At 41.5% G+C, this 15,460-nt stretch overlaps 1 protein-coding gene across 1 annotated transcript; it reads left to right on the top strand.

The window, feature by feature from the left end:
* Window positions 1–15,227, top strand: tle5 (TLE family member 5, transcriptional modulator). The gene is made up of 6 exons (XM_025053258.1): window positions 1–108; window positions 3,459–3,522; window positions 5,932–5,976; window positions 10,284–10,346; window positions 11,151–11,225; window positions 12,020–15,227. Exons 2-6 carry the CDS (start codon window positions 3,502–3,504, stop codon window positions 12,245–12,247), a joined length of 432 nt encoding a protein of 143 aa, XP_024909026.1. The 5' UTR covers window positions 1–108; window positions 3,459–3,501; the 3' UTR covers window positions 12,248–15,227.
* The last annotated feature ends 233 nt before the right edge of the window (window positions 15,228–15,460 follow it).

The raw sequence follows: 15,460 nt of genomic DNA, 5'->3' as shown, positions 1-15,460 counted from the left end.
GTTTGTTTTTTCTCTGCAGGCTTCATCGCAGCAGCTGAAATTCACAACCTCAGACTCATGTGACAGGATCAAGGATGAGTTCCAGTTCCTTCAAGCACAATACCACAGGTGGGACTAGAAATACTGTACATATGTGTTCAAATATAGAGTTTTTGTATTAGTATTTTGAAACATATATTGGTCAACTGTTCAACCAGTATGACCACTTTGTTGTGACTGTATCAACAAACAGATCTCAAGTAAAGAAGCCATGGCTTGTTAAACGTTAAGGTTGTACATGATTACATTAAAGACACAGTGTTTACAAATTAATCTTACAATCACAAATGCTGCCCACACCCAGGAGAACATGGAAATAGAATTATGTCTGCTTTTTTATTTCCTCCAGTCTTTGCGTCCTTCCATTTTGTACATTGTGAAATTCTTTGAACCATAGAAATCAATTCTACTTTATAGCCCTGCTTATAGGTTCTGTGCAGCCTATGAGAGTCTGAGACATCATTAAAGAGTCTGATTCTACTGATCTTTCCAAAGAACCTATTGGAAGGGACCCACAGGCTCTGAATCACAGTGAGAGAACGTGTCTTTGTGAGACACGTTCTCTGTTTGAAACATTTTTCTCTCAGAGATCAGGATGTTAATCTGTACCTGTTTTCTGAGCACCTTCTGGAGGCAGGCAGAGGCAGATGAAAGCTTAGCATTTTGTCAGCAAAATCTCTGCTTTGGTGGGGTTGAGCTTGTTTGCCAAGTATTCTGAAGTTGCAATAACCCTGTGTGCCTCCCTCCTTGCCTGGGTTTTTTGCAATTCTCACAATGAAGGGCAACGCTGTTTAACCCTCTTCAAAGAGTCAGAGAGGGGTTTTTTTGTCTGAGCTTACAGAACATGCATGTAGTGCATATTGAATTAGGAAGGAAGGTGGGGGTGGATGAGGCGAGGCGCTTGGGAAACACAAATGAGGCTTTGTAGCGTTCTGTCGCTGTGTTGTGCCTTTCTGCTGCTGGAGCCTTTAAAAGGCAAATGTACCGCAGGCGTTCCCCTGGGTATAGTTGCGAGCGTCGTAGCTGTCATAGTCCTCCTCCTCCCACCTACTCTTCTCCTCCACCTCCTCTCTCCTCCCCTTCCCTAGTTCACATGCATAAATAGATCAGGGAATACATAAATCAAAATAAAGATGACAGGAGGAACGATTTAGAGACGGAAGACTCGACAATAAAACTCCATCAAAGTGTCGTTTTAGAGCTGCGGTGCAGGCCCAGGGGCTGCTCAGCACCAATCAGGGAAGGCACAAAGCCAATCCCAGGTATGCTGGCAGCAGGGAGGCCTGTTGTCATGACAACCCGTCACACAGCCTACGCATCAACCCGAGGGTTGCAGTGAGTGTTTGTGTCAGAGGGAAGGGGCATGTCTTAGATAACTGGAGGCTGTTACCCATGCATATGGTCAGGGTTCGGACAGCCCAGTCAGCTTATCAGGTTCTTCTCCTCATTCAGTGCATTTAACAGGCGGACATATCCATGTCTAGGCCTTGTTTAGGCTGAAACAACACCCAAGATTCTCATAATGTAAACACAGCTCCCTATGTAAGTCTATGGAGAAGGAGGCTGCTCCTCCACTGGACGTAACACTGCACTGTGCAGTTGTCTTCATCTCTCACTTTCTTGGGATTAAAGCGTTAATGTAGTCATGTTTGCTAACATTAAGTTACCATTAAATATGCAAATTGTGTTTTACAATTTTTATTATGAAAAAATAATAATACTATATACATTAATCAACATGTGATTAATGTATATAGTATTATTATTTTTGTGGAGGTGTGGGGCTAAGGATGACACCCAGATTACAGAAAGAGATTGCACAGTCAGCTGTGTAGATGGGCATTTTCAGTACTGAAATGTATGCATTTATCTAATGACTTCTGGGAAATACTACGTAGAATCGACTCTGTCAAGATTTTGGTACAAAGTCGATTTACTCGCAGCCGTTGCTCTTCACTGCACAGCCGTTGCCATGGTTATATAAAGCTGTTCTCGGGTGCTCCCGAAGGCGGAGCATGCAGTGGCTCGTACCATTTAAAGATAAAGGTACAGAAACTGGCCGTGGCTGTGTGAAGAACCTTTAGGTTTTTTGCCAAAAAAGAACGAAACCTTCAAATTTCATTTACATAACAGGGAACCAAATTTATTTTCATAAAAGTAGCATACTATGTCCGCTGTAAAATTTAAATCAATGGATTGAATTTTTTTGTAAGAAAAAAAACATGATTTTGTTTTTATACTTTTAATCCCATTAGTGAATAGTTTCTCAGTTTTGTTTGGTTTTATGTGAATTGTCTGACCTTTTCTTTCAAACCCTCCATGACTGTGGTGAAAAAGCGCAGCTTCAAAATGATAAGCTGTTTTCTTCCAAAAGGTTTCATCCGTTTCTCATAAATAATGCCTTTACCGAACTACTTTCACCATCTCACATCCTGCTTTTCTACTCTCTCTATTTTTTCCCTTGAGTCCCTCTGAATCTGTTTATTATATGTCATTTTTATTCTTTAAATTAATTGTTCCATCAAACCTAACACAAAAACATACGGTAACAGAATTCTTTTGTTTTCATCAGATTCTGGACGTTGCATTCTAAAGCTCTGTGCTCACTCTGTGGGATTCCACACAGGGATTAACTACAGACCTTGTGCAGTACAGACTTCAGTGAGATTGAGAGGGCTCAGATTAGGATAGGACCACACTCAGACTAATGGCCATAACGATTCCAGCAGCACTTACTGTTGTCATGTTTACAGTTGAGAAGAACAAAAATAAACACTAATAAACAGCTTTGTCAGAGTAACACTGAATACAAACCTGTCCACAGCACGTCTGTGTGGTTTTAATGATCTGATTCTCATCCTGTGTTTACAACAGATGTTTGTCTGACACTGATGTGCTCAAACTGTCACCTTCAGTCAAAGGCGTCAAAGGGATTTTGTTTCTTGACTAAATAGCAGACAGGTGGTTGTGTTCATGTTTTTGTTGTCATCACCTCTGAACTCACAGCTGTTGTAATGAAAATCATAATCAGTGTTGTATCATTTCTGTATCCTTGAATCTACCTTTTGGACACAGCGCTGTCATTTCAATAACACTGGCCTATTCTCAGGTGAGACCTTCAGCATACTGAACATAGTTAAACAATGATGGTGACCAGGAAAGCGGATGAGAATGATGAGGGTCATAAAGGTGATGCAGGAGATTTTGATGATAGAGATGGTAATGGTGAAGTAGGACGGTGATGATGCTCTACGCAGAGACAATGGGTGACAGTTCAAGAAGTGATGATGAAAATGATGACTGGGCTTTTAGTGAAAGTGATGAAGATGGAGAGGTGGGAGGCGGAGGTGGGGGGAGGGGAGTGACTGTCAAACTGTCTAATAGGATCTGACTTCATGCTCCTCTTCCTCTCTCACCAGTTTGAAGCTCGAGTGTGACAAGTTGGCCAGTGAGAAGTCAGAGATGCAGCGCCATTATATCATGGTAAGTAGATGGATGAGTGTTGAGTGTGTGCTGACGTCCATTTGTTATTTAATTGTACAGACAATACGGTTTTAAAAAATAAAATTCAAGCAAACCCCCCTGTAATAATAAATAATATTATTAATAATAACAATAATAATCATAGTTTTTGGAAATGTCAGTCTTCTCTTCTAATAGTCTCTTCTAATAATCTTCATGTAAATGTCTTCTGTGACCAACATCGTAGTCGACTAACAAATGCGAGAGTGTTTCTTGTAGATTCATATTTGATGTAGGGAGCAGGTTTAGAACATTTCATCTTAGCGCCTCGAGTCTAGTTCCGTCACTGCCTAAGGATTACATGCATGAAACACAGCATGAGGAATAATTAATAAACATCTGAAACACCCTGGAGCCTAGAGGAAGACGCTAGAAACAAGGGGGTAAAGTGTTGCAGATGAACAAACACGATTGTACGGCTGCATTCGTGTTGTGCTGTGAAATGTGTACACAGGCAGTGCTGCGGAGTCGTCTGCTGAAACACCCCCCCCCCCCCCCCCCAACCCGACACACACACACCCACACCCACACACACACACGTGCTCTCCTGCTCTCTGCTCCATTTTAGGGCTAATCTCATTGTAACTGGCCGTGGCAGTGTAGCCATCTGATGTTTTGCCTCTAATTGATCCTCTGACTGGCTGTAATCTCATTTAATCTGCAGTGCTCTTTCCACCATCAGCCATTCAGCACACACACACACACACACACACACACAGATACACAGATACACGACTGTGTGTCTGTGTGTCTCCACAGCACTCTCACTGTCACTGTCACACTGATAGCAGTGCTACCCGCTGACACACAGCCCAGGGCTGTCACTTTGTATTTAACATTAAAACAGTAACATGCAAATCACGGTCAGGGCACGGGTCGGGGTTTTTATTCTTCTTATTATTCATTCATTTACAGCTTAATCCTTTTTTAGGCTCTGAGACTGGGGGTCGTGGAACATTTCCCCAGCCCATCACAGAGGAACACATGAAGACAAACACACACACACACACACACCTACGAACAATTAACCTAAGATCTTGCGAATCAACTTTAATTTAAAACAAACCACAGGTACAAAGACGGTGATCCTGAATTGCAGCAACGTTACCACTACAAAATTTCCGAAGCAACAGAAGAACCAAAAATGTATGAAAATATTTCACATTACCAGATTAAATGAGGACAAAACATATTTGGGTTTTCCATCTGGAAAATTCCATTTGCTTCATGTGATTGTGTAAGAATTTGAAAGCAGAAGCTTTTGTGATTCCTCACACACACACGGTGGTGCAGCACGTGCTTCAGTCTGGATGTGAACAAAGTGTGTACTTTGTAAGTGAAGTAATTAAAAAACTTCAAGAGGATTTTTACACTAGTTGTTACTATTAATTTGGAGTAATTTTAAATCACATGGTCTAAGTGAACTCGCTCCCTGGAACACACACACACACACACACACACACACACACACACTGTTAATTGTTCTTCTACTCCATTAGTAGCCAGCTCACTCTGGTATCTTCAACACAGACCCCTCCTGCTATTTGTCCTCTAATAGCCTATCAGATCTGCCCCTCCCCCTCCGCCAGCAGCAGCAGCAGCAGCAGCAGCAGCAGCAGCACCATTTCTCCAGTGCTGTAATTACTTTAGGGAGCTTCCACCAGGACTCAAACAGTTGCAGACAGACAGTGGGAGAGTGGTAATGGTGTGTGTGTGTGTGTGTGTGTGTGTTTGTAGGTGATCTGTGTGCTGTATGTTTGCCTGTGTCATGGCCGACCCTCTGCAGACAGAGTGGTTGATTAACAGGGTTATGGCCTACAGCTTGATCCACTCATTAACGATGAACACACACTCTCACACACACACACTGTTTGGTTCCTGTAAATGTAATGAGAAAATATCTGATGTAAAAAAAAAAATCATATATTGTGTTAAAACAATGTGTTTTTGTTTTTCCTGCCTGTCATTGCAAACGTAAAGGAAACGACCAAACAGAATTACTGAGTTAAACCTGACCTCCAACTAGTTTCTAAAAAAGTCCTCAGTGAATGTTTATTTTGTTGGGGAAAAAGGTAAATACTATGCACTCTTCCTTAATTCCAGAATAAAGGAAACACTATCGTAGTTTTCCTGTTGTTGGGATGTTAGGAATGATTCTGTCCATTTTATTTGTACATACTTCTAGTCAGTGTACCTAGTAAAGAGAACTATGTTTGAAATTTTATGGGGGGTTTTTATGGGAAGTACATTCAAAGAAATACAGTAGATTTTATAAGAAAAAAGTGTTTATCTAGAAATCATTTAATTAATGCCTGAAAACACTATTTTATATCATGTAACTGTGTTTTTTTGTTTTTTTTTTCTCCCCAGTACTATGAGATGTCCTACGGTCTCAATATTGAGATGCACAAACAGGTAAGAGTTTTAATTACATTTTACATTTACCATTTGTGTTACAGGAAATACTAATTGCAATTAATTATTTTCTATTTTTTTTTATTTTTACATTTTTAAGGTTAACAGACGCAGTAGCTTTTCATTGTGTTGCTATTAGGAGGGCAGTCATTTTACATAACAAAAGAAAAATGCTATGACTGAGATAATAGCTATAACCTATAAAAGCTATGACCTGTGTCACAGCTTTAAAGAAGGAAGTAGGAATGTATTTGACTTCTGATGAGAAATGATGAACTGTTATAGAACCACTGTTATAGAACCACTGTTATAGAACCACTGTTACTACCTGTTCTGCTGTCAAGTCCCTGTATAATCTGAGTATCAGGCCTGTGTTTTATTTAGGGCATTTTTCATTAACCTTCTGCGAACAATTGGTGGCTGAACTGAAAGGACAAGATGCTGTTTTGAGTCACTGTGCTACTTGGTGCTTTATTATTATTTCCTGTCTTAAACCCATTATGTGGCAGAGTTGATGTCCTTTATTTTTAAACTTGATGTTTCTTGACGACTTGCTGGTCGTAGTGGCTGTGGGAGCTCAACCCAAACCACAGTGAGGACACCAGGGAAATGCTTACATTTTCAGTTAGCCCAAAATGGACTTCATGTAAATCCTACAGTGGCTCCTGTCACTTCCTTGAACGTCCACTGATATTTTGATTTTAAAAATAAAAGATTAAAGCTTCTACTTTGGTGAAAGCACCAGCGTTCTGCGATACTGCTTGAACTTGAAAAGAATAAAGTATCCTCTGCTCAGACAGGAGCACATACATCAGTCTGTGCGGCTGCAGCAGGGGGAGTAATTTATGCTCACACCGTAGGAGGGGGAGAACGATGGGCCTCCAAAGGGCCAGCCCTTATCGCTGACCTCGTCTGCTTCTTCCATCCACACACAGGCTCAAACCCCCCCCCCCCCCCCCCCCCCCCACCCCCACACCACATTGACTGTGCATGCTGACAGCCATATTGCAAGAAGCGAGTGGGCTTTGACAAATGGAAACACACATGCCGGCACGCACGCACACGGAGAGATGTTGCAGCCTCCACGATTCAAAGACCATCACACTAATGCACCGACACAAGCCCTGAGACACAAACATGACACTGGGATACATGGAGAAAAAACACAACACACACATACACACACGCAGAGACACGCATATGTAAAGTATGACGTTGTCAGACAGAATTAAATTGGTGTGATGAATTGCACACAAAAGGCCCATGTGTTTCATTTGACCAGCAACATTGTCTATTCCAGTGAACATGTAATATGTGCTACGTTTGTGACACACATGCCAACATGTTACCCCTCTGTGTGTGTGTGTGCCTTGGCATGCACAAAGGTGAGTGGGTGCTGAGAGTTGCCAGTTCGATTAGTGAGTTGAAATTGAAGGGGATGTGTGGAAATGAGTGTTGAAGAGCGTTCATATCTGGGCCCATTGTGCAGAGCGCCCCCTCCCTCACCCGCCCCTCCCTCACCCTCCCCTCCGCCCCGCCTCCTCCTCTGTTTTCCACCTTTGTCTCTATTTTCCTCTTTCTTCCTCTCTCACAAGCTCACACATTCAATTGCTCCCTCTTGATCACGCTGTCCTACTCAATTTAAAAAGAACCCTTCTACTCTGTGTCCCCACCCCCCCTCTCTCTTCCTCCCTCTCTCTCTCTCTTTCTCTCTCTCTCTCATTCTCTGTTCATTGGACCCAGATTATGTTGAATGAGTTGTTTATTGCCTTATTCTCAGTTTGTCCTTCTGTTCCTTTGCCACATAAATTCTGAACTATTTTTTTTACCTTACACATTGTTTCCTACACACCTGCTTCGTTTACGTATATACAGCTCGTTCCCAACGCTATGGCCTCATTTACACTGATTTTCCGTGGCAGAAATGTGTATTTTGCCAGATTGTTTAACATAAACAGGCTGTTGTTGTTTTGTTTTCACGCCAGCAGTGGAGATGATAATGCAGCCAGGACATCTGTGTCAAAATGGGAGCCAATGAGCCTTCTGCACAGCATTAGACTGGTAGTGTCTAAAATTACACTCCAGTCAAACATTCAACCTGACCAACACATTGAAGTCAGTTTTTAGGTCTGGGAAATAGTAATGAATTGCATGGTTTATTAGCTGTAAAAAATGTTTTTTTTTTACATAAATGATTCAAACAGTGTTTATTTTCTTAAGTCAGATTCAATTAAAATGGAACTATTGGAAATTTTAGAGACTTTGTTTCTCACTTATAAATTTACGCCGTTTCCTGCTTCTGAGCTTCACAGTTTAAGGCAAACGTGTTGTACTCAACTGATCGTGTTTTGGTCGACGTGTTTGCTCTTCATCCCATAAGGAGAGAAAGTGAAGGGACAGATACAGAGAATGTCGTACAGAGAGGAAGATGTTGAAACAAAGTGTGACTAAAAAAGTGAAGCGTGGAGCGGGGATATTGACAGCATAAAAGGCAGTAAAGAGAGATGGGGAGTCACAGCAGAGCGTGGGTCCCACTGAGACATTTTAGAGATATCAGGGAGCGTGTATGTGTAATGATGAGTGGATAGAAGTGAAGCGTCTGATGGGGAGCTGTGCTCTGCATGCCTAATGACTGTTAGGAGGGCCCCTCTCTCCGCTTCCTGCCACAAATTAGGCTGTAACACAATTACTGCCGCTTTGCATATCTCAGATGGATTGGATGATTACCAACCAAATGTGATAATAGACCTACACGTGTGAAAGACGGGGAGTGTGTATGATAAGACGGAGGGAAACGCATGTGCATGTGTGAATATATACAGTACATCCAGGAGTTCTGGCGAAAGAAAATGTATCTAGTGTCAGCATGTTAATTAATGGCAGAGTAGAGACTTTCTCACACTGCTAATATGTGTAAGTGATGTGTTAGGGATATGTTCAGCAAAGTCATAGCAATATATTTACTAAGTGAACGAACAAGGCTGGAAATATGTTGGTGTAGTTAGTAAATGCTGCAACCCACTGTTTATTCATTGTAATAATTAGTGTTCATGTGGACATACTGCAAATACTGCTTGTGTACTGTGACAAAAATGTCAAAGTTAAGTATTAAAAGGAACGAGGAAAAACAGAACTGCTCTTTATCAGCACACTGTGCATCGTACACAGTATTTGAACCATATTTGCTACATTACATGCAGAAGAATATGTGTCACAATATGTAGTATTCTGTCCTGTGTAGGAGAAAAAAATATATAACAATTAACAGTCGAGTAAAAAGAGGTTTTCTGCTCAAAATGTAATAGTCTTGCATACTTGCGTGTATATGTGTGTGTATATATATGTATATATATATATACATCTATATGTATATATATAAACATAAATATGTATATATACAGCATATCTATGTGTATATGCACAAGCTATACTGCACAAAATCGCCTTTACGTATTTGAGTGCTACTGCTCAGTCTTATGTACTGGGTAACGAAGGCCAGGGACAGACAGAAGGCTCTGTATGTTTACTCACTCTTAGGCGTCCTGTGGTATTTGATAAATCACAGCGAGCTTTGTCCATTCTTGCTGCTAAACTAAAGAATGACTAAAGAATGACCAATTTTACAGTCATGGAAACAAGAAGACAGTTGGACAGCTGCCACTGTAGTATAATGTTGTTTACTTCCACTCTGCTCCTGTCAGTGTTTTTACCAAAGCTGCAGTAGTGATTAATCTGTGCTGTGGCGCTCAGGCTTCCTGAGGTTGTGTACGTCCTGTTAGCATTAGTGGACACCAGTTCTAGCAGACTGCTCTAATCCCTCTGACAAAGTTCCATCTGGCAAATAATATTGAAACACATTTGCTGACATCATTGTAAAACACTTTTCCTGTGCTGCGTGCAGCCAGTGACCAATGGCGTTCTTAATTATAATCTTAATTAAATGAAGAAAGGAAAATAACGCTGCAGAATAAGTTCATTCATACTACTATTTTACATTTACACAGTACAACTGTCTGACTGCAGGTGGTGACAGATGTCACTGGTGTAGAAACATTTAGAACCTGTGTGGAGTGAATACATTCATCCACTGTTTACATCTTTCACCCAGACAAGTTGCCACAGTTTCTTGCTGACCTGCTGCACTGTGTTTTCCTGTTTCCTGAATATAAAAACAGTTTAAATGTGTTCAGAGTATTGTTGCAGAATAGCAAACAAACGCTCTCTACATTGACTAGTTCTAGGTTTTAATGGCGTTGCTGTCATATTCACCATAACCATAACTAATGCAGCGTCTTTTCTCTCTGCAGGCCGAGATAGTCAAGAGATTGAACGGGATCTGCGCACAAATCCTCCCCTACCTGTCTCAGGAGGTGAGTCCGCTCACACACACACAGATGGACACACACCGTCGGACACAGTGCCCCTCACACTAACGCAAAGACATCACTGACCTTTTGACCCTCAGTCCTATTCTTTTACTGCGTGGAATGAGATCACCCTCATTCCCGCCTCATTACCTTTACACCTCTGTGACCTCTTCACACAGCTTCCCTCCTTCTCCTTCCTCCCTCTCCCCCCCTCCCTTCTCCTCCTCTCTCATCACTCATCATCACTCACTTCCTGTGTGCCTTTTCTTTTAGTCTTCACTCTCCCTCCCCCACTGTGACTATCTGCCATATTCTATTTTGACCACGTCTTTCATTTTTCCTTCCTCTCTGTGTGTGAGTGTGTGTGTGCGTGAGCCCGTCTGGCTGTGTGTGTGTGTGTGGGTCTGTCAGTGTAATAAATGGTTGTGTGATTCAGATAAGCCATGCTTTTATCTGCCCAACAGGGGGTTGACCTCCACCTATTACAGCACACCAGCCGACCATCTATTCACCACTGCCACATAAATCTCTCTGTGTGTGTGGGGGTGTGTGTGTATGTGTGTGTGTGTGTGTGTGTTCCTGATGTAGTATTACTATTTTTGTCAGAACATTCGTGTCCATGTGAGCGTCATCAGGGAGTATGTTGGGTCTCTGCGAAGACCATTGATATTGATCTAACCTATATGACCTCCCTCTCTCCCTGCACACCCTCCTCCCCCCTTGTTTCTGCCTCACTTCTATTGTCTTTCTCACTTTCCTCCTCTTGTTTCCAATCTCTCTTCCATCTTCCCCAACCACCGTGTCCAGCACCAGCAGCAGGTCCTGGCGGCCATAGAGAGGGCCAAGCAGGTCACACCTCCGGAGATGAACTCCATCATTAGGGTAAGATGTTCAGCCCCCAGTCTGAGCGCCAGGGGGGTGGGGTGGGGGGGGGGGTTATTAGGGGCAGAATAGTTACATGCTTATTGATCATTGTGTGGATTATTTGAACTGTGTTGACTTTAGAACCTGCTGGGCTTTTAATGTCTGCAAATTCTCAGGAGTAAATATACATACAAATATACATCACAAAATAACAGTGTACTTGACCAGCAACAAAGGTATCCATAAGCAGCCTATTTGGACATTAAATGTAGCCCATTTCTGTTTCTTTTCAACATTCAATTGAAACAGCAATATCGGAAAAAAATAAAATAATTACAAAAATATTACAAAAAAAAAAAAAAATCAGAAACATCAGGTGGAGCTTTTAAACTGGCAGCTATTTTGAGGTTGGATGATGAACATGATGCAAGACAACCCAAAAAAAAACTCTTGGGACCCACCTGAGGGTCATGGCCCAGTCTTTGGGAAACTATATATATATATATGGCATATATATATATATATATACTTTTATATATATATGTACTTCATATTCCCTGTATTTTACTCGGCATGTACTTCATCTATGAAGCAAGCCACCATTGCTCACAGCAGCACAGTTGACATATCTATAACAGCAGTTGTGTAGTGTATGAGGTGTGTGAGAGGTGCGTTTGTAAGATTTATTATTTCCTACAGTACCAGAGGTCTGCAGTGATTTGTATACTGTATCTGTCCTGCTGTGGCTAATGCATGGGTCTATGTGTCTGTGTGTCCCTGTGTGTCCGTGTGTGTGTTTGTGTTCCATGCAGCAGCAGCTCCAGGCTCACCAGCTGTCCCAGCTCCAGGGCCTGGCCCTGCCCATGACCTCTCTGCCTCTGGGCCTGAGCCAGCCAACACTCCCTGCTGTCACCACCTCCTCCGGTCTCTTCTCCCTCTCCTCCCTGCTGGCCTCCCAAGCCCAGCTGGCCAAGGAGGAGAAAGCGTCACGTGACGGAGTCGACAGCCACCGCGAGGAGGACGGAGACAAGTCTGATTAGCTGGGTTTTACTTTTGGTTTGTGTTTCCATCCAGGGACGTGAATCCTGAGATCTGACTCCTGGTCTCCAGTCACACTGACAGCTTCCCTCTGTCTGACTTCAGTTTATACAGGCTTTAATCGTGACACAGTTACACAACAAGTGTATGCCTCTCTCAAGTATTTCTTCTTATCTTTACAACTCACCTTGTGTGTATACAGTTAAACAGTACTTTTAGTTTATTGTCTTTTTAATTAGCACTTCTTTCTCGCCCTGTTGATCAGTCTTTAGTCTTTTTTAGTTTTTTCTTTTTTTCACTCTTCTTTGTCTTTATCTTCTAAGGTGGTTCCGGCTCTGTACATACCGCAAACCTCAATGACCCTGATGTCGATGTGTTTCATACAACACAATGTGCTGTCTCTATCTAAAATCCCATTTAAAAGATTAGGCATTTGAATGTTTTGTAGCTTACATGCTAAACATTAGCTTTAGCTGTTTCTGTCTGTGAGCTCTGTCACCACTTTTTACAGGCTGTATTTGTCCCTTAGCTCTTTAGTTTCTACTCCAATCTGATGAACCATTGGTTAATGGTCCAGGGTTTGGTGTGATCACCCGCCCCAAGACTTTGATTGGGTGTTAAGATGAAGTCATCGTTCAATTTGATCAAATGTCCAGGATGGTCAGGTCATAGAAGACATTATTGTCTTCCTGTCTGTTCTAAATAACGTTCAGACCCTGTGGTGGGACCTGGACTCTGGACAGAACTGTCATTGAAACAGGACACAGTTCTGTGGATGTCCATAAAAAACTTTTAACTGCCTTAAGGGGCAGTAAAATCTTTTTGAACAGTTTTGACCTCTTTAATGCTGAAATAGTTAATTGTTAAATATGTTTAATAATTGTTAAAATACTTAATGCTCATTGAGAGAGAGAGAGGGAGAGAGAGAGAGAGGAGGGTTCTTCACACCCTGACCACAGACTGTCTATGATTCTGTGAGTAGTTTATTTGGAGAAAACAGAACAACTTAATGTTTGCTGTCGGCCTTTAAAGTGAATCCAACTTCAGTCACACACCGCAGCTCCTGCTCTGACCTCAGGAGGAACAGCAGATCATTCTGACCAGCAACAGGGAGAGTGTGCATGTTATATGTTTGACAGCAGAGGGCAGCGTGTGTCTTTGCAGAATTGTCCTTGATAAAAATGAGACCAGAGAAAAGCAGGCAGTGTTCAGAGAAGACGCAGTTCCTTATGGTGGAACAACCTGTTCATTCTAACCACACATATAACCAGCCCAGTGTGATGGGGTGATTGGATTGTGATTGTAACGCAGTGAAGGTGTGACGGTTAGAAACCCCTCCAGTCCTACATTCATCACTGTAGTTTTCCTTCACTCATGATGTGCTAAACGCAGAAAACAACCTTTTGTATCAAATTTTGCCGGCGTTCAAAACTGTTCGTCTGACCAATGATTCTTCTCCTATCCAAACCGTATGAAGCTCAATGTGTTTGCTATACAGTACATACAGTGTCTATTTTAAGGGTTTCTTCTTACCTTCTAATCACAACTCACATCGTGGTCATTTGTTTATGTTAAAAGTGAAACCTTCAGAAAAAAAAAACTATTTTAGTCTATTTCAGTGTGAAGATAAACCGAAGGCTCTCAAACATGTTCTGTCCGAAAAGTTCCCCCTACAGTCTTTTACCATACAGAAGTCCACAACACACCGCTGTAGCTCTTCATCCATTAGGTTCCATTACCACCACCTAGTGGACACCCAAGAACATCAGGACCAATTGCAAAAGAAATAAAACAAGAATTAGAAAATGCAAACAGAGGGTTGTGTACCTGCTGATGAACTCAGCAGTACTTGTACAGTATTTTAAGAATCGATAAAAAATCCTTCTGATTACTTCATCTAGTCACCTGAGTTTCCATTTAGCATAAACAGTGACAAATGTTTTGAAGGAAAATGATTCTAAAATAAAGCGCATTTTATTGTTGACGTCTCGACTCAGTTTCTAGGTGTGGGAACTCGGCAGGAAAACGTACAGTCACAGGTGAAACCATCGCAGACTGAAGCCCTTTGTGTCTGAAGGCTTCGTATGAAACAGGAGACTCCCTCTGAGATCAGTGTGTGCGCATGTGCACGATAAGTGTATAAACTGTTGTACAGGTGTGAACGTTGGCGATGAACCACGGGGATGACGTGCTTTGCTTTTACTAATGTGCCATTCTGCTTGTGCATTCTACTCAGAGCACATTAACCTCCCTCCTGTCGCAGACTGTATTCATCCTGCTCCACGCTCTGCCTGTGTTGATATGCAGAGCATGAAGACCAAACACACTCAAAGTGCATGTCTGCAGGGGAACTGGGATTGATTTGTTTTAGTGAAGAATTCTTTTTGTTTTGGTTTAATTTTTCTGTCATCGCTGCATTCTTTTTCCTTTATTTGATTTTTATTTTGGACATTCATGGTAATAATTACAAGCTAAAACTCAAAGCTGACGTTACAACCATACAAATTAAAACTTGATGTATTTGTGACAGTAGTTGAAGGCTCTGACCTCTGTGTACAGTTCTACATAGAAAGCTTTATGTGTCTATGGCTGCATCCTCTTGTCTGTCCTGGATAATTCTTGTGCTGTCGTGTTACAAACATGATCAGACACCGAGGTGGGAGGGTGAGGGACGATTCCTCTCCTCTCCTCCTCCACCCACACATTTCATCTCACCCCTCCCTTACACTTCTCAGCATTTTGCGCTTCGTAAAAGGTCTTTTTTTTAATACTTATTTTGTGTATAATGTAAAACTTGAAGGTGCGTACTTTGGGGGAAAAAAAGAGAGAGAAAAAAAGAAAAGATTTGTGTCAAAAAACATAGCTTCACTTTAAAAAAAGAATCTTTAAAAACAGTGCAACAAACATTTACTATAAATAATATGAAATGTTCTGCAGTAAAGGACTTAATTGTGCCTTACAAATAAAGTCAATCAAATCAAACTGGTCTCATGTTTGTTTGTTTTATTATAACTTATATTATTATAACCTCGACCTTTAACTGACCTCCACGTCACTATATTCTACAGACTGTACCTTTACAGGGACTTAACCCTGTTTGTTCTCCATGTTACAAATATGTTTAATGTTTAATCTCTCTTTTTTTCAGTCCTTTTTTCAAGTCTGTAGAGATGTCAGTCTTTTTTTTTTTTAATCAGTCCTTTTTTCAAGTCTGT

This window comes from Cynoglossus semilaevis, chromosome 2 (assembly GCF_000523025.1).
Source record: "Cynoglossus semilaevis isolate Cse_v1.0 chromosome 2, Cse_v1.0, whole genome shotgun sequence".
Lineage (NCBI taxonomy): Eukaryota > Metazoa > Chordata > Actinopteri > Pleuronectiformes > Cynoglossidae > Cynoglossus > Cynoglossus semilaevis.
This window is presented reverse-complemented; position numbering and strand designations above follow the sequence as displayed.